The 20,817-nt window shown below is 33.3% G+C and overlaps 1 protein-coding gene across 2 annotated transcripts in view; it reads left to right on the plus strand.

The window, feature by feature from the left end:
- Positions 1-20,817, plus strand: part of COG6 (component of oligomeric golgi complex 6) — an 85,357-nt gene that overhangs the window by 1,027 nt on the left and 63,513 nt on the right. Inside the window, exons 2-8 of one of the 2 annotated variants that reach the window (XM_034665089.1) lie at positions 1,807-1,950; positions 5,942-6,013; positions 10,347-10,405; positions 14,866-14,977; positions 16,063-16,145; positions 16,518-16,588; positions 19,715-19,808. In XM_034665089.1, coding sequence (XP_034520980.1) covers positions 1,807-1,950; positions 5,942-6,013; positions 10,347-10,405; positions 14,866-14,977; positions 16,063-16,145; positions 16,518-16,588; positions 19,715-19,808 — 635 coding nt within the window. The remainder of the gene's footprint in view (positions 1-1,806; positions 1,951-5,941; positions 6,014-10,346; positions 10,406-14,865; positions 14,978-16,062; positions 16,146-16,517; positions 16,589-19,714; positions 19,809-20,817) is intronic. The other variant, XM_034665090.1, reaches the window with a different exon arrangement.

Here is a 20,817-nt window from a genome sequence, read left to right on the forward strand (position 1 = left end):
ATAACCATCAAATTGAAGCATTATGATTTGAGTAAGACCCTTAATTTCTCTGAGCTTATTTTTCATCGTTTCTAAGTTGAGGATACTGCTGGTAACTTTCTCAGGGTTGTTGTGAGGATTCAACAAGACAATCTATCTGAAGTGCTCAGCACAGGGCCCAGCGCTTACCATTTCTTATTAAATGTTAATTTTATCATACGGCTTATTGTTTAATGTGACTAATGCTGACATTTATTATCTCATTTAATACAGCTACTGTGATGTAGGCAACATTATCTCCTTTTTACCCAAGAGAAAAATAAGGTATTGAAAGAGTGTAACAAGGTTAAATCATATAACCAATAACTGGTGGAGCTGTAATTTGCACCTGTCTATGTGATTTTGTTCATTCATCATTTAGGGACTACTTGAGCCAGGCCTAGGATATTTCAAGGTTATAGTTAAAAGAAATGGTTTCATTTTGTGGCTTTTCTTATTTTTTTGGGTACATAAATCTTTGTAGTGCTTTCTAAAATATTTAATTTAAATAACTTTATTATTTTTTGTCAGTCCAGCCAATATCACAAAATAACATTTTAACTGAAACATAGAAGGGTAAGCCTATTAGAATATATGTTAGTTCAGGTGTAGGAATTTATATTTGGAGTTAGATATCCTGGGCTTGGTCTTCTCCCTTCCTTCCTCTATGCATATTCTCTCTGTAGGAGAACTCTCTCACTTTTATGGTTTTAAATAACAAAAAGGGTGATGATTCTCAAATTTATAACCCTGTTCTTGATATCTCTACTGAGCTCCAGATTTGTGTAATCCGTTGCTTATATGACACCTCCAATTAGTTACCCGATCAGCATCATAAAAACTTAACATAGCCCAATTCTCGGTTTTGGAATATCTCCTTCTTTTCATCTGCAATGCTACTGTCTTCTTCTAAATCACTATCAGATCTTTGTTTGGATTATTTTCTTCCTGCTTGCTTCCTTTCTTGCCCTCCCCCCTCCCCCAATCTGCTCTCTTCACAAAGTTAGAATAAACTTTTAAACATATAAAACACATTACATTACTCTTTTCCCTAAAGCCTCTAGTAGTGTCCCACAGCTTCAGTCATACTGGCCTTTCTGCTGCTTTAGGGTCTTTGTACTCATAGCTTTTTCTGCCTGTGAACAGCTTTGTCCCTATGGATGCCTTTCCTATTACTTAGGCCTCAGTTCAAAAGTCACCTCAGGGAGGCCTTCCCCTAGGTTCTGCTCCCAGTTACTCAGTTCCTAGCCTGGAGGCTACAGGTGGTACTTACTTCATATATATATATATGTGTGTGTGTGTGTGTGTGTATATATATATATATACACTTCCAGAGATAGTTTATACATTCACTAGTAAGTATGCATGTATATAGTCTTCTTTTTTAGCAGTTGGTATTATAACTGTTTCTATACCTTGCTGTTTCACTTACTGTATCTTGAAGTTTGTATTATATAAGTACATAAAGAATTTTCATCTTTGTTAAAATGGATATATCATAATTTCTTTAACCAATTCACTTTAGATGGACATTAAGGGTATTTCCAGTCTTTACAATTCCAGACTATTCAGCAGTGAGTAGTCTCATATACATGTCGCAGTGGACAAGTAAGTAGATTCTTATTGTGTTTTAGAAGTAAGTTTACTATTCAGTAATGTGAAGGTCGCCAGGTATTTTTGATTATTTAACGGAAACATTTGAAAATGATTTCATTAACATTTGGCTTGAGATTAGGAAAACATTTGAAAATTGTTCCCAGTAATTGTCTTCTATTATCAATTGTGTAGGAGATGTTGGAAGCTCTCAAGGCACTTTCAACCTTTTTTGTTGAAAACAGTTTGCGGACTCGAAGAAATTTACGTGGAGATATTGAACGCAGAAGTTTAGCCATCAATGAAGAATTTGTCAGCATTTTCAAAGAGGTGAAGGAAGTATGTAAATTCTTTTTGTTTAACATTTATTGAGAACTTACTGTATGCCTAACTCTGTGCTAAGTATTTTTATGAATTGGGTTATATGTTTGCTGTTCACATACCATGTTCAAATAGAAAACTTAACTACTTAACTCCAGAAGCATCCAGGTCCTTCAGTTAGTGTGATTTCTCAATCACTAATGTTGCTTCTTAGACAGTTGTAACGTTTGTTCTAGGATACTCTCTTAGAAATTTTTGTTTTTTTAACACTAACAAGGAAAAAGATTTCTTTAAATGATTTTCTAGTAGAAATTTTCTGTCACTGAATAAACCTCCTTTGGATAACCACTTCTCCATTGAAGATTAATTAGGATTGAGTTACTTTAGTGCATCACAAATTATGAAATTTTCAGATTAATTAAGATCAATTACTTCCAGCATAAGTAATAATCTATCATACTTGAGTGAGCAGACTACTCACCATAGGGTAAAAATGAATTATTTATTATGTTATTACATTTTACTTATGCAATATTTTGTTCATTTTATTAATATCACATATTCTGTATGAATTGTATGAAAGTGTTATATATGGTTTCAGTGACTAATAAACAAATGATGTTTAATAGTTTAGAAAGATTTCATTGACTGATTCTAAAAATCTGGAAGGTTGGAAGGACAGTTTGGTAGTGTTTGTAAGAATAGAAAGGGTATCCATGAGCACATCCAGATTGCAGTCTCTAAGTACCGTTTCCCACTGAAAGGAACAATCTTACAAATATCAGAAAGCAAGGAAGCTATCTGAGACCTTTGGGAAAGTGGTGGAAGAACTTTGGAGCTAACTTGATGAGGCTTCTGTTGGCCAGAGATAGGGTGATTAGAGCATCAATAAGAATAACTCAGTGGACTAAAACACATCAAACGTGTTTAAACCCACAAATTCATACTGAAAAAAACCAAACAGAACCCTCATTGATTATATTTGGTGGATATAAGGGAACCAGCTTATTTTGAAAACTGCTAAATAAAAGAAAGAGTCAAGCATTTATCCTGTATTTTGTTCCAGCTACATACAGTTGTTGAGGGGAGGCTTCCCTTTATAGCTTTATTCTAATAAATGAAGAAAGAATGATAGAAGATGAGAAGATTTTGCCACCACTGTTAAATTTATGGATCTAGTTCAAGGTTTCTCAGCTTGGCACTATTTTCGTTTTGGGTCAGACAAGTGGGGACTGTCTTCTGCTGTTTAGGACGTTGAGCAGCATCCCGGGATTCTATCCACTAAATGCCAGTAGTACTACTTTTTCTTCAGTTGTTCCACTCAAAAATATCTACAGACACTGCCAAATGCCCCATCAGGGGGCAAAGTTGCCCCGGTTGAGCACCACTGATCTAGCCATTGGTCATCACTGGCAGCTAACCTCTCAAAAACCAGCTAACCTCATATCTGTCACTTCTAATAAGGGTATATAACACTGTCTATGAAAAATTCTTTCCAGAAAACTGAACCAGAATATAATCAAGCTTCTAGATCTAACTGCCTGTTTATAGGAAATACTGGGGTCAGAGAAATATGTTAGCACCACAGATATGCAGTTAGCAAATATAGAATGTAGGGAACTGTAGAGACAGATGAGCTGCTTTCTTCAACAAATAAATTGTAAGAAAAAGAGAAACAGGGAGAAGTGAGACTGTATAGATTTAAAAAAAAAGAAATGAGAAATAGCAACCAGTTGCTATTTGTGAATCTAGTTGGTTCCTGACTTGCAATAATTATTGAAAAATTGGGACAGCTGGGGAGATTGGAACACTGACTAGATGTTTCATATTAGGAGATCATTGTTAAATACTTGATGTGAAAATGGCGTTATGTTTTTTGAGTCTTCTTAGAAGCATATACTGATGTTTATGAATGAAATGATAAAATAACGTGAATAGAAAATAATTCAGTTTGTGGGGGACGGAGAAAAGGATGAAGGAGAGGTAGAAGGTGGGTAGAGAAATAGATGACACAAGAGTTGTCAAAGCCGGGTGATATGTACATTCATTCATATTATCTCAACTTTTGGATATTTTTGAAGATTCTCCATAATAAAAAGTTTTTAGAAAGTTTATCATACACCAGTTTTATTTCTCAGCTTATAATTTTATTTAATTGGGGAGCGGGGGAAGACAGTTTGCCCTAAGTTCAAATAAAGACTTTATAAGTAATATACAGGCCATTGAATTACAATCATCAAAACGTGGCAGTGAAGTCATATATTTTAAATAGATGTAATATGTATATATTACATAGATGTAATTTATATTATTTGACAATCAGGTCCATTTGGTATATTATGGTGGCTAAAGTAAGTATTAGGAGAAACTGACTTAGCTGGCTGATGTTGTGCTATTCGTATTAGATTACACAGTGAGATTTAAGGGAATAGTGAGATTAGTGTACTTAGGTTTCTGTTATTGCTAATATTAATTGATTTTTGAAATCATGTTTTTTTTAATTGTTCACCTCAAAGCAATTTAGGACTTCATTTAATGATTTGATTTATATGCTATTTGTAGTGAAGTATAGAGAATAACATTTGAAAATATTGGGTGCTGTGATATTTATAATTCAAGGTACTTTATAGAAAGAAGGGAGAAAAATCTTACTTCGCAGACTTAGATCTATGCTCATATTTTGATAAGTGATTTTCTAACTTGTTGATCCTCACACCTTGTTTATAGCCTCACTGGGCAGCTTTCTTATCTCTTGCCCTCTGATTGGCCCATCCCTTTGTAAGATGGTCATTTTTCTATTTGAAGATCTGGGAATTGTGTTGAAAGGGATTGTCTACTGTCTACCACTGAAACCTCCTTCTATATTTTTCTGTTGTGTGACACCAGTTTGAATTGGGGAAAAGAAGATAGTAGTGCAATGTGAAGCTAAATGTGATATCATTTTTTCGTATAATATTTTTCATTGATTCAATAAGGACTAGAGAATGGTTTGGTAACAAGTGTAGAGCCTGGGAGACCTGTTGGAAAACTTTTTTTTTTTTTTAATCAGTTCACATAGAGATACCAATTGACCTGAACTAAAGTAGCTGTTAGAGTAGTAAAAAAAGAAATGGATAAGATACATACAGTCAGGGCATAAATGATCGGATTTAATGACCAGTTACATTCCCATGTACCTGGAGGGGGCTAGAGGAAGAAGTACACAGGGAGAGAATGTTACTGAGAAGATTGCCAGCTCTGTGGCATGATCTACTATGTGACTCCACAAGGTAGAGGAGGCACGGTTTTTAGTTTATTAGGTTTTTGTATTTGCTTGTTTTTATTAATTAAAAGTTACAAATAATTCATTATTGAAAAGTTAGATAAGATCAGAAGCCAGAACAATTGTTTATTATCCTATCACCCAGAAGTATCTTTTGTCATTATTTTATTGTCTGGCTTTTCCTGTGTTCTTCTGTGTGTGTGTGTGTGTGTGTGTGTGTATGTATGTGTATATACACATTTTTTTAATGGGAAGTATTATATGTATTGTTGCATAATACTTTTTTTTATCTTATATAGACATCTTTCCATGCCAACACACACACACACACACAGTCTTATGTATGTGCACAGATTTCCATTGTGTGGTTGGAAATATTTCACATTTTCCTTTTGTTTTGGGCAACTCTGTGTTGATCATCTTACATATATTGTTGCACTCTTATCTGATTAATTTCTTAGGATAAATCTTAGTGTGAGTATACCTGATTGTAGAGTTATTAATATTCTTAAAGCATTTGTCATTTCCAATTGTCACCCCCTTTAAAAAGCATATACTAATTTCTTTACATCTTTTTTAACACTAGCTGTTATTCTTTTTAATTATTTCCATTCTTAAATATGAGATCTTTTGTCATGCTTTGGCAAAAAAAAAAAAAACCTCATGAGATGAAAATAGGTTTTGGCTTAGGGAAGAGAATTTCTTTAACAATATATGTAATGCTTGTTGTTATTTTTTCCTTTTCAGGAACTTGAAAGCATAAATGAAGATGTTCAAGCAATGAGCAGTTGTTGTCAAGATATGACAAGTCGCCTGCAGGTACTGTGTAATGGCTGGATTTTAGCTTAGTTCCTGGTTCAAAGTAAGCTTTCAAAAATTGTTAGCTAGATCTACAAGATATATGGATATCTAATATATTGTCTCCTATAGGAAGGTCAAATATAAATATTATGCTTATTTTTTAACTATCAATGGGTATTTTTGGATGATGGTTTACTGATATTGCTCAGTTAACTCCAGTTGCCTTTTTATTTTGATCTAGTCAGTGTGGAGCTAACTGTATAGAATTTTGAGAAACCTCTCAATCCTGTAATATTCCATAAATCCAGCAGAAATGAGTTCCTTAGTAGAAAGTCTCAGGAGTAAGTCGAGACTGAAGCTATGCCTAACAAAGACCCAGCTTACTCATGTTTTGTGCTCAGCCTCCCCACAAAAAAAATATCTCAGGAAAATATCTGTAACTCTACATCTGTTTATTAAAGCAGTTTGGAACTTCCAGTTTGATTGCGGAGTTAAGATTTAACCTAATTACCCTCATTTATATCATTTTGGAATAGTGAGTAGAATAGGGTTCCTCCTAAGAGTTAGTCATGATTATGTTTACTAAGATTCTCCTGGAACTATTGACAGCTACAGTGATTCCAGGAAGAATCATACGCATATTCCACAAATCAATCCTAAGCTACTTGCATGATCTATCTCTAGAACCAGTTTCCCGTTTCTCTAAAATTTTAGCTTTCCTAGTCTTAACTAAATTTCAGTACTCTTATTGAATCAGATATTATTAGCATATCTATTGTTCAACCTTAGGTCCTTATGAATTACATAGTACTTAAATAGTCATAAAATCTTTGCTAATTATTGTCATTTTACATTTTTTGTAATACATTTGTTACTTAGTAATTTTGTTTGACTGTTCTGTACCTTTAACTTTTTATTTCCTTTTCTCATCTTCTGGCTTTCATGATTTAATGCCTTTTCTCAAATTACACTCTATAGGGTTTTTTGTATTTTATACTCTTACAGTTATTTTGTAGTATTTTTATATGTGATGTTATGGGATTACTCAAGTTCGTGTTTTGTTTTTTTTTTTAAAGATTTTATTTATTTATTCGACAGAGATAGAGACAGCCAGTGAGAGAGGGAACACAAGCAGGGGGAGTGGGAGAGGAAGAAGCAGGCTCATAGCAGAGGAGCCTGATGTGGGGCTCGATCCCATAACGCCAGGATCACGCCCTGAGCCGAAGGCAGACGCTTAACCGCTGTGCCACCCAGGCGCCCCTCAAGTTCGTGTTTTGGGGGGCAGTATCTCTTGTTTTCTAATTTTTATCTTTAATTGTATTTTTATCCTTTTATCATAGCTATTTGTAGATATGAAAAGATCAAAGTATTTTTATTCTTCATGCTATTTTCAAAACAGATTATAAATATTTTAAATCGCAAAGCATCCTCTTTGGTTTTGTCCTTTGTATTTTTTTTTTTTTAAGATTTTATTTATTTATTTGACAGAGAGACAGCCAGTGAGAGAAGGAACACAGCAGGGAGAGTGTGAGAGAAAGAAGCAGGCTCCCAGTGGAGGAGCCTGATGTGGGGCTCTCCCAGAATGCTGGGATCACGCCCTGAGCTGAAGGCAGACGCTTAAGGACTGCGCCACCGAGGCGCCCCTGTCCTTTGTATTTTCTTTGTACCCACCAATCCTATTTTTTCCTTATAATGGCATGGGCCCTTCTTTCTTTTTTTATATCAATTTTATTGAGGAAAAATTGATATACAATAATAAACTGCATCCATTTGATGTATACAAATCAATGCATTTTGACAGTTCTAGACCCATGAAACAGCTACCATAATGAATATGTACATTTTCATCACTTGCAAAAGATTCTCTCATAGCTTTTTAAACTGAATATTTAAAAATATTTTATACTACTTGTTGTTTACATTCAGTTTTGATTCTTAGATTAATAGGGATTAGATCTCTGATTTTGAAAGTTTTGTTCATCTGTTGGCACTGATTTATTTGCATATAGTGTTGTTGGAATCTTAATAGTACCCACTCGGACTATCAACTCTAGAGTAATGTTTTTAATTTATTCATTCATAGAAAAAAGAATTACTTCTTCATTTTAGGATGTTATACACAGGACTAATTTAATTAGCTCATATGTTTCAAAATACTTTGGACTTAGGACATTTTAGAAATTATTATTATAAGAATTATTACAAGAATAACATTTTAGAAATGTTATTAATAATTATATGTTGTGGACTTGCTTGGATAAATTACATTTAGAGGGATATGTTTATTATTTAATGAGAAATAGTCATCATTAACATTTAAGATAAATTGGAAATTGTTTTAGGATAATGATCTTTACTGGTATTATTAAACATTATTTCGGAATCATTACCACAATTTATGAATGAAGAGTCAGGAAATGTAATTCTTATTGTACACCATAAGTATCATATTTCAGCAATTAATAGATGGTATTTTTTGTAAGATATACCTTCAATTTAATAATGACTGAGACTAAAAAAAGAAGCTAGTAAGCATTTTTTGATATTGATTTTGTGAAGCATTCTTTTTTCACAAATATTAAAATGTAAATATATTTTTGAATTGTGGGAATACTACCTTTTAAACAATTACATTAGGCAAGAATAAGGTGGCAGTGGATCTTGAAAGCAAAGCAACATAAGGAAAGATAAGGAAGAATTTGAAGAAATTAGTAAATTTAAAAAGTAATAATTTTAGAATAGTACCATGAGAGCCATCGTGTTCAACTCCTTCCTTAAAAGTTATTGATCTGCTGAATTACCTAGGTTCAAATCTATTTTCTTAAAAATATTTACTATTTGCTAGGTGCATACTTTGGTTGCAAGGAACACAGACTCAACTGGAGGTGGGGGTGGGGCTCATTGATGGGATGCCCTTATGAAGCAATGAGGCAGAAAATTATATTGACGATCTGAAAGACTATAGGAGGATTAGGCCTCTAAGAACCCAGAAGTTGCAGTGGGCTAGGGATTTCTGTCTAGATCTAATGTAGCTCTAAAACATTAGCAGCAGAAGCGTGGCTCTTTATTGTAGTGTTCCAGCCTGAAAATGACCTATATCTTCACATATTTGCTCTGGTATCCTATCTTTAACAGACTGATCTTCCACAGCATGTGTTTGTCTACTTTATGCAGTTGACCGTTGAACAATGCCAGAGGTTAGGGGCATTGACCACGCATTGACCACCCACACAGGCAAAAGTCTGCATATAACTTTTGACTCCCCAAAACTTAACTACTACTAGCCTGCTGTTGACTGGAAGCTGTTAACATAAACAGCCAATTAACACATATTTTATATGTTATTTGTATTATATACTGTATTCTAATAATAAAGCAAGCTAGAGACAAGAAAATGTTACTAAGAAAATCATAAGGAAGAGAAAAGAGATTTACAGAACTGTAGTTCTTGTGTAAGTGGGCCCACGTAGTTAAAATACTTCAACTGTAATTTCCACTTACTGGTGGCTTTATTTATACATAATTCTAACTCACTCTGTGTCCCTTCAGGGCATGGACCCCATGTCTCTAGCTGCCATACACCTACTTGTTTCTCCTCTCTTTTCTAATTGCCTTATGTTTAGTTCTTTGAGAATCTGAGTAGCTACATTTGTCTTTTGTTTCAGTCCACTTTAAAATATTTGCCTAATCTTAGGATAGAATAGCTTTTCATCAAGTTTTCATTCCTGATCCTTTTAGTTCTGGCTTGGGGGAGGAAGATTGCTTAATATAAAACTTGGTCAGGAACTTTTCCTTTAGATAGGGCTGTCTCTGATCTTCCCCAAAACCCTATATAAGGGATAATTTGTACATTCCAACTCTCAAATACTTATCTCCATCTTGGGCATTTCTGTTGAGTTCCACACTAGCATTTTAGTGACTTACCTTACAATTCCATTTAGAGGTCTTATGGTATCTCAAGTCACATGTGCATAACAGAAGTCACGTTCTTCATTCTTACCCTGCTTTTCCAGTACTTCTGTTTCACTAAAAAGATCATGAACTGTTAAATTCTTTAGCGCCCTGATACCTTTTCCCTTGTAAGCCTTAGTATTATGTGTATTGAGAACTCTGAGTGGGTTCCTCTTAGTGAAAGTAGTATTTGAGCCTTGAAACATCGGTGTCAACTGGCCTTTTAAATTTTTATTTATTTATTTATATTTTACTTATTTATTTATATTTTGGCCTTTTTTAAACTTTTGAGTTCTGGATCTCACATGCTGTAAGTTTGAACTTCAATAAGTGGTACTATTAGTTTTCTGAAGTATAAAAATATTGAAATGTACTAATGTTAGATATGTTTATAATTTAGGCAGCAAAGGAACAGACACAAGATTTAATAGTAAAAACTACTAAGCTTCAAGGTGAAAGGTAAGTTTTACTTTGTTTAGTTACTTCTTCATTAATTTGGAGATTAAGTGGAAAGAAAATTATAGATAATTCCAAATCAGAGTTAAAATAATAAAAAGCGTGATTCAAAATGCATAAAACATATAAGATTCTAAGCTATTATCCAAGAGGAAAATAAACATAAAATGATAATTTAGGAGTATCAAACTTGATATTTGAGTTGAGGGATTATTCATTCTTGGAGGTGACAGTGTGTTGTTTATTGTTTGCTGTGGAATTATAAAAAGATTGCTTTTTAAAATGTAGATGTTTTTAGAGTTTTAGTAATTTTCTTTCCACACTCATTGTCTCTTATTTTTTTAGCTATGATTAATCCTCTCTGATATAATTAAGAGTTCACTGTATAAATTTTTCTTGTGGTAGTTACAGATAAGTATGTTAATATTGGTTCATTGAATAAATGGGTGAATGAAAATGAGTAGAATATGGATTCATGTATTTTAGTGTGTATTACAGTCTTTTGTAATTAGTTGTTGATTTGGTTGTCTCTTTTCCCTCTAAACTGTGAACTCGTTGAGAACAATGATAATTTCTTACCCTCTTTTTATGTCTCCAGTGCCTAACACATTGTAGATTCAATAAATAATTTTTAAGTAAAGCAATGTGGAATGCAACTAATCTAATGTCAGGAAAGGAACATAAAATAAAAGCTGAAGAAGAAGCATTGTATTGGAGTTTATACCATATATGGGACCCTGATTAATGTCTACAGGAGGCAACATTAGAATATTGTGTTTCTCTGTATATTCTCAAAACTAAGCAGGGTTGTTCATGTTTATTATTTTGGTAAGCTGATGAAAATGTTTTGGCCTGGTTTGCTTTTGGGAGTGAAAATTTCTGACATTCTAGTATCCCAAGAGCTGTAGCTTTGATGTGCCAAGTGAACATTTGTGGAAAGTATTTTAGGAAAATTACATAGCAGAAATTATAACAGATTCCTAGGAGCTGGCCGAGAGTTGTTTTTCCATTTTTAAATATTACCTTTTCTTTTTAGCAAGAAACCTTGTTAAACAAGCGATTAGCTTTAGAAATAGAAATTTTGTGGGCTTATTTGGATAACATGACATTCTTATTGAGGCAGATATATAAAGGATATGAATATTTTCCCATCTGGGTTAAAAGAAGGTCAGTCATTGTGACAGCTGATGCTCTAATAGGTAAAGGTCCATGTAGAATTGCCTTCAAGAACTTCAGCTAACATTTCTTTATGGTATTTAGTTGATAGAAGGTGAATTTCAGTGATAATCAGGAAATGATATCCACAAAATATACTTCTATATTTTTTAATACTATTGAAGTCACTATTTATTATACATTTTTTTGTCTTCTGTGAAGACCCAACAGCCAGGTTTCTTTCTGGACTCAGAAAAATAATCTCTGGTGAATGTTTGTTTCTTTTTGAGGTGTAGTTTGTTAAAGTGGAAAGAATGTAAACTTTGAAGACAAAACCCTGAATTCTAATCTAAATCTTGGGTAAGAGTTCATTAGATTTTTAATTTTGTAGAAGTTACTTCTTAACCTTTGGCCTCAGTTTTCACTTCCGAAAAAAGCAACTAGCATCTGTGTCATGGGGTTGTCGGGATGATTGGATGGTATGCATAGATACTGAACACATTGCCTGACGTCTGTCAGGGAACATTACTCTTCCATCCTCCTCCAAAGCCTTTATTAGATAAACCTGTCAGCACATCTTGTTTCTACATTGGCTTTGGTGGTTAGGAAGTTTAGGCTATTTTGTGCCTAATTTAATTAGAATAGCTTTCCTCAGCTCTTATTTACTTTTTCATCCTTTCTTACTATTTTATTTTTTAGTAGTTCTAGTTTTATTTTAATTCTGTTATTTGTTATAAACTAATTCCTCTCTAAAAAGGTTATAACAATTTACAGTTCTGTCAGCAATATATGAGGATGTCTCCTTTGTCAGTAGTAGGTATTGTCATTAAAAACTTTGCAAATTTTATAGATGAACAATAGCATCATAATTCTAATTTACATTTTATTGAATGTTGGTGAATCAGTATTCTTTTCATTTTGTCATGCCATTTATATTTCCTAATCTTTTTTGTTTTCTTTTATGTATTTTGCCCATTTTTAAATTCTTTTTCTTATTTTGAAATTATTTGGTAGAGGTTAGTCTAAAACATTGAGTTAAAATATGACAGAGGCATATTTTCAGGAAAAAAAATGCACCATAAGATTCATAAATCATGTTCTGAGAATGCTTGAAAGAATCATTATAAGGATTAATTAGTTTATTCTAAATACTTAGTTAATATATGAAGACATATCCTGAAAATTCATTTATGGATGTATTATATGTATTTTTAAAAAAAATAAATATGTGTTGCTCCACATATTTTTGGCAACTTGCTTTTTGTATCTATAAAATGCCTTAAAGATCATTTCATGTTAATATATACAGATCTACATCTTATTTATCTGCCGCATATTATTTCATAGTATGTATTTGCTGTATTTATTTATATATTATATAACATACAATATGCAGTGATTACGTGAACACATCTCAAAGAAGTTGTAATTTATTGTAGCCATTTATATGTTTTATATGAACATTTATTTTATATGATTTTATTTAGGTATTAAAAACTCTCCAAAAGATACCATATATCAATTTTGTTGTAAGAGGGTGATGAAGTCTGTATCATATGTATCTTTTGCCACACCAGACCCTGGCTTAGAGTTCTCACACATTGTAGGTCCCTGGTAATGTTACTAGATTGTGCAGATGCTCCCAAACCAAATGATTGGACTATCACTGTCTAACAGTAACTTCCTGTCAGAATGGTTGTGCAGTTTTACCTGGGAAGGATATATATGGTAACTGAAGAGTAACATGACTTAAAAATATATTAGAATTTATTTCATTACTACTTTTAAAATAGTTTTCATCTTGAGATACCAAACTCTTGTTTTAGCAGTATGGCCATTGTTCAATGTATTTTTGGACCAAATCTTTTGTAGATATAGAGCCTCTGGTTCAAAGTCTTTATTTCATGGATTTTTTTTTTTTTAGAATAGTCAACAATATTATTTGGAATGAGATTTAATGATTAAGAAGTAATATCAAGATAGGTAATACTAGCTTTGATTAAAACAAAAGTAAATTATAAACTAAAGAAATTTATTTCCTTTGTGCCTAATAAATTGACTCTAGAGATAGATCCAAAAGAAGCATCAAAAAGGTTTTAGTCAATATGATTGATCTATATAATCTCAAGGAATTTTATGAATTCTTATAATTACCTTAAATCCTGCATAATGATTGGAGCTTTAAGAGTATAAAACAAAACCTGTTAAGGTGGCTTTTTGATACCCATAATAAGACGATTAAGGACATATGCCATTTATCTATTGTAGATTTCATTGGGTGATTTACATTATTATGTGAGATAAACAGAATGTTACTGCCACCTAGAGGACTTTTACTTTCTAACTTGCTATATTATTTCAGAGCATTTGACTGAATTTAAAACCTGACAACCCTACCATACCAACAAAACAAAGATGGCCGATGCGTTGTACTCTCTATGCATATAATGTTCATGTTTATTTTGTTCACTCTCATTTGAATATTTTTAAATTGTGGAATATTACTGCCTTGTGGTTACTGCTAGTGAAACCCAATTTTATTTATATATCTCTAAATCTAAGATAGAGTAGCCAGGTATGTTGAAATCCATTCAGGTAGTTTGTACTCCTAACTTGCTTTTAGATGGTGACTCGACTCACTCCTTCAGGTCTTCGCAGACCACATTCCAGATAAGAGTGTGCCTTTTCTTAATTGTCAAGCTAGTCTAGACAGGTTGCATCCAGATAATGTAATTTAAAAGGCTTTTTTATTACCATATCATGCAGAAAAAATGGGGAAGACAAAAGTGAAGTGCTTTTATAGATTAATGAAGAATTGGCAAATGAGTTCTTGACTGCTGTTTCTAACCTAAAATTAAAAAATAATAGACCTGATTTGGGGTTGCTGTGTACTTCATGTGAAAACTTCAGAAGCTTTGGATTTTTTACTGACTAAGAATAAATTAGTTGAAGAAGGGTGTATTTCTCTCCTGTAAGATAACCTTGTTATTACAAGATGAACAATTCAAGTACATGTAAGTGGCTGAGAATTTGTTGTGCAAAGACCATTTGTGAACTTATTTCTTCTTTTCCATAATGATTAACTCCTTTTACTGTCTGCAGGTATCTGAGGTAGAACAATTTCAGCTAATTTTATTATCTACATGCCTGATGAGCTTCTAATGTTTGAGGCAGAACTGAGGCTTTCAAAGATGTTGAGAATCTTTCACACTTGTTTTAAGAAGTTATTATGTCAGAGATGTAATTTGTTTTAGGCGATGCAAATTCACAGCATGCTTAATTTTTTTATTGCTTTTTAAAAAATATAGTCAAAGATTAGAAATAAGAGCACAAGTCGCAGATGCCTTCTTATCCAAGTTCCAGCTGACTTCTGATGAAATGGGTCTCCTCCGAGGTACTAGAGAAGGACCTATTACTGAGGTATCTTGCTCTCTGTTACAATCATTTAAAGCACAGCAGATACTGACTTACAGAGAAATCACTTTTTTTAAGGCTTTATTTTACCATCTTAAAAGTTTGATTTAAAAATATTTTTTAAGTTTAGAAGCTAAGATGCATTTTAAATTACCTTAATTTGGCTTTTTTGTTTGTTGTTTATTCAAAGCAATACCTAGATTTTTTTTTAAAGAAATCAGAGTATCAAGTTTATAAAGAAAACCTACTCCTCCTCATTTCTAAGTCCTTTGACAACCATTTTCAACCTTGTTAATTGCTTCTTTCCTAAATTCTGTATCCTGGATCTGTTGATTTAAAAAAAGGGGGGGGGGCTTTTGGTTATCTATGTTCCTTATTTTCTGTTGTGAAATAGGAGATTTTAGTCTCTTTTATGCCTCCAACTTTACATTCTACTCTTGGATTAGAGGCAAGAACAGGTATATAAAAGATATGTAGGGGCGCCTGGGTGGCACAGCGGTTAAGCGTCTGCCTTCGGCTCAGGGCGTGATCCCCGCGTTATGGGATCGAGCGCCACATCAGGCTCTTCCGCTATGAGCCTGCTTCTTCCTCTCCCACTCCCCCTGCTTGTGTTCCCTCTCTCGCTGGCTGTCTCTGTCTCTGTCAAATAAATAAAATCTTAAAAAAAAAAAAAGATTAAAAAAAAAAGATGTAAAACATCATCTTCGGTGATCACAAAACTGTGGTTAATTAAGTCATAAGGTAATATGTAGCATGTTTTTCTTTATGGAGTAATCTTTAGGTTTGCATTCTCTTTCACTAGACTATGTATTTCTTGAGGACAGGGATTTTTGTCTATAAATTTTGTGTTCCCAGCAACTAGCATACTGTTTGGTACTAGCAGACATTGAATTAATGTATGTTTTAAAATTTAAATAAATATCTATTACACTTTCTATAAAAATTTAGAGAAAGTTAAGGTCAGTTATAGGAGGGCTTCATTAAAGTAAATGCAAGGATTTGTTTTTCCCTTGTAGTGATATTTCAATTTAGAGTAATGTAATTTCACCTGAAAACATGGGCATTTTAAAGTTGCATTCTTAATTTTAAAGGATTTTTTCAAGGCATTGGGAAGAGTAAAACGAATTCATAACGATGTCAAAGTTCTCTTGCGTACAAACCAACAAACAGCAGGGTAAGTAACATTTTCAATTCATAATTGTATTTCCTCTGATATTTCTAAAATTTTAAAGGCATCCTAGGTTCTTTTTGAAATATGGCATTTTGTGAAATAGGAATTTACTCTTTATGTATCTTTGGATAAGAAGGGAGTTAGTTATACCCTGATACTTACAGAGTAAAACAACACTTGCCTATCTAAGTGATGGTATTAAAATTTGACAACATTTACTTAGTCATAAAAAAATTATTGAAAAATCATTCCATAAAATGATAAAAAGTTAATATACTGTAACCAGATCACTCTGTAATTAAATAAAACAATCAAATTCTTAGGTGTAGCTGTTATCTGTACCTTTAAATTAAAATAAATCTTTAATTTTCTTAGTTTAGAAATTATGGAACAGATGGCCTTGCTTCAAGAAACAGCTTATGAAAGACTTTATCGGTGGGCTCAAAGTAAGTGATTTCTTTCATATGTTCTAGATTCATGAATATTAGTTTTCAATTTGGTTATTTCACCTGACCTTTGGTATTGTATTTTGATCTTAGTAATCATAAAGTATTTTTAAAAAGAAAAATGAGCTTTACTTTTGAACATGTTGTGTTTGTATCATGAGCATCTTGTATCATTGAAGCTCTATGTATGGTTAAGGATGATAATAAAAAAATAAAGTTAGTATTTCTGCCCTACCTTATCTTAGAGTTGATTAGACATTTTTTATTATTTAAGTACTGTTTTATACATGGTGAATTGATTTTTCTCTTGTTGCTATAACAGATCACCATAAACTTAATGACTTCAAACAACACAAATTTATTACCTTATAGTTCTGTAGGTCAGAAATCAGACACGCTGTCACACACTAATAGTGTTGGCAGGGCTGCATTCATTTCTGGAGGCTCTAAGAAGAATCTGTTTCCTTGCTCATTTAGTTTGTTGGCATAATTTAGTAACTTGAGTCTGCAGGATGGACTGAGGTGTGAGTTTCCTTGCTGGCTGTCACTGCAGGCTTTTCCCAGTTATAGAGGCTTCCTACATTCTTTGGTTTATGGCCTCTTCCTCTGTCTTTAGAGCCAGCAATAATGGATTGAGTCACTCGCTCACTTTGAATCTCTCTTGCCTCTTCGTCCATATCATATCTCTGACTGACTCTTTGCCAGCCTCTTCTACTTTTAAGACCTATGTCATTGGACTTACTTGGGTAATCCAGGAACATTTCCCTGTTTTAAGATCTGTCACCTTAATTTTGTCTGTAAAGTCCCTTTTGCCATGTACTATAACACAGTCACAGGTTCTAAGAATTAGAGATCTTCGAAGGGCCATTATTTTGCTTGCCACAAGTGGTTTATTTATTTGTTTTAAAATGTCTCAGTATTCTGTTCACAAAACTGCCTGTTAAAACCAAAGAAGACAAAGACAGAAGGGTAGGATAGAAGTACATGACATTTTAATAGGTGTTACCAACTGACTTGTTGGAAGGAGTTAGGAATACAGACAGTTAACTAGTAACATCTGTGCTAGACTGTGGAAAACTTAATTATCTGCTTGATCATTTTACTCTTTATGCCCCAAACCCATTTCTTTTTCTGTTGGTCTTGTTTGCACTGTTGACTCCTATTTGGAGTGTTGTCTGACTTTCTATCTTTAAATTCAATTCCTACTTCAGTATTCAAAGCTGAACTTAGGTTCTGCATCTTTCTGGAACCCTCCATGACTACATTAAATCACAGTGACTTTTCCCACCTCTAAACACCAACTGCTGGAAACATTTGACCTTCAGTACATTACTACTTAACTTTTCATATATGTATATCTTAGCCTCTCCAGTTACATTTCTACTTCTCAAAGGCAAGGACATTGCCTCACATTTTTTTTTGCTCCCACAACACCTAACATAGTGGTTCTAAACTATGGCCTTCTGACTCCTAAGGACTTCGGAGTCATCTTAAGATATCTCTAATTCCTGCAGAGGAAAGAATCAACAAAACAAAAAGACAACCTACTGAGTGGGAGAAGATATTTGCAAATGATATATCTTGATACCCAAAATATATAAAGAGCTCATGCAGCTCAACACTAGAAAAACAATTTGATTAAAAAATGGGCAAAGGAACTAAATAGACATTTTTCTGAAGAAGATCCACCAGATGACTAACAAACACAGCAAAAGATACTCAGCATCATTAATCATCGGGGAAATGCAAATCAGAATCACAATGAGATATCACCACACCAGTCAAAATGACTAATATCACAAAGACAAGAAATAACAAATGTCGGTGAGGATGTGGAGAAAAAGGAACCCTCATGCAGTATTCATGGGAATATAAATTGGTGCAACCATTGTGGAAAACAGTATAGAGGTTCCTCAGAAAATTACAAGCAAATACCATATGGTCCAGTGATTCCACTGCTAAATACTTACCCAGAGAAGATGAAAACAGTAATTCAGGAAGATACATACACCCTTATGTTTATTGCAGCATTATTTACAATAGCCAAGATATGGAAACAACCCAAGGTCAATTGAATGGATAAAGAAGATGTGGTGTATATATATAGAATCAGCTGTTACTCAACCATAGAAGCAATTGAAATTTTACCATTTGTGACAACATCGATAGACCTAAAGGGAATTACTGTGCCAAGTGAAGTAAGTCAGAAGGAGAAAGGCAAATACTATATGATTTCATTTATATGTGGAATCTAAAAAACAAAACAAACAAACAGACTCTTAAATACAGAGAACAAACTGGCTGTTGCCAGAGGGGAGGTAGATGGAGGTGGTGGGCAAACTAGGTGAAGGGGATTAAGAGATACAAACTTCCAGTTATAAAAAAAGTCATGTGGATGAAAAGTACAGCGTAGGGAATATAGTCAACAGTCTTGTTAAAAATAAAAGATCCCTTCAATTCCAAACATGCATGCATTTTTCTCAGCGCATGCTAGAAAATATACTGCTAGTGTGAGAGCCACATATACCAAATGTTTGGGAATTTCTGAACAAGTTCAAAGTTTTTTGAACATAGTAGATATTTAGTTAGCATTTTATGGATAACATTAGAATAGTAAAATAAAGAAAATGTTCGTGTAGAGATTTTTAAAAGTTTAGAATCTAAGCTATTTTGAAATTATAATCTTATTACCATGTATTATTTGTGTAAACATTTTTAGTAAACTGCTTAAAGTTTGCTTCCAAGGAAAGGGATTTGGTAATATATTTTTTATATTCCGCCTCTTCCCCCTTGAACATTGCCATGTATATAGCAGTTACTCAGTGAATATTTGTTCATTGTTTGGTTTCTTTGGAACTGTGGTTTTTAAATAATAATGAAATAGAGGTTTGGGATGCACTGGATAGCATGTGTGGTCATATAAAGTTATACAAATACTTAAGCTTACATTTTTAGTTTGGTTGACAGCATAAAATATTTTTTGATTGGCATATTCTCTAAGTTTTTCTGAGCATTTTTTTCATGTAATATTTGTTACAGAATTTAGACTCTGGGTGTACAATGGATGTAATAAAGACCTAATTTTAATTTAACAAGTGCTATAATTATATGTTAACTGTTTTTCAGGTGAATGCAGAACATTGACACAAGAATCATGTGACATATCTCCAGTATTAACTCAGGCTATGGAAGCCCTACAGGATAGACCTGTCTTATATAAGTTGGTGACTTTTTCCTAATTAAAAAAAAATAAATCTACTTTTTATTTGATGAGTTACACTAGCTTTCAGTGTTATCAAATTTGTATACAATAGTTTGAGTAATATAATAATTTACAGTGGTATTTTCATCTCATATGTGTATCATTGGAACATCAGCTTATGTGTGTGTTGTGTATTATAGAATGCCATATGGAGGGGAAAAGCAGGTGTCTCTATAACTAGACTACCCCTTATTTATGTAGAGGTTAAGGAGCTTTTCCTCAATCTGTCATCTCATTAATTACCTTAGAATTGCATGAAACTAAAACTCCTCTATTAACCCTTCCCTAGAAAGAAGGAGGTTAGATAGGGGACTGAGAAATATAATTTTCCAGGGGCGCCTGGGTGGCACAATGGTTAAGCGTCTGCCTTTGGCTCAGGGCGTGATCCCGGCGTTATGGGATCGAGCCCCACATCAGGCTCCTCCGCTATGAGCCTGCTTCTTTCTCTCCCACTCCCCCTGCTTGTGTTCCCTCTCTCGCTGGCTGTCTCCATCTCTGTCGAATAAATAAATAAAATCTTAAAAAAAAAAGAGAGAAATATAATTTTCCAGAAATGAAAAAAGAAAATTTAAAATCAGGATTCCATTAATAGGATTCAAGAAAAGAAAGAGTTCAGGTGTTTGATTCTGTAAGTTATGCCAGCCAACAGCTATATGATGGTGATTTGTATAAGAACTCTATGCATTATTAATTGTTCACATATTTTTTATTATTCTGTATTTTAATTTTCTTTATATAAAATAGAATTTTTTTTTTATTTTTAATTTCTGCAATAGTATGGAAATAGGGAGAGTATAACTCCAAGTGGAGAGTTATACTGGAGGAAACAGAAAACCAGGAGACTCTTCCATAGGTGTTCAGTCCTGCCCTGAGTCATGCTTTTCAGAGGCTTGTAATAGTTTTAGAGGATTTCCCATTCTTTCTGATTGGAACATTGCTTAGCCTATAAGAACTTTCCAGAACACAA

Source organism: Ailuropoda melanoleuca, chromosome 7 (genome assembly GCF_002007445.2).
Source record: "Ailuropoda melanoleuca isolate Jingjing chromosome 7, ASM200744v2, whole genome shotgun sequence".
Classification (NCBI taxonomy): Eukaryota; Metazoa; Chordata; class Mammalia; order Carnivora; family Ursidae; genus Ailuropoda; species Ailuropoda melanoleuca.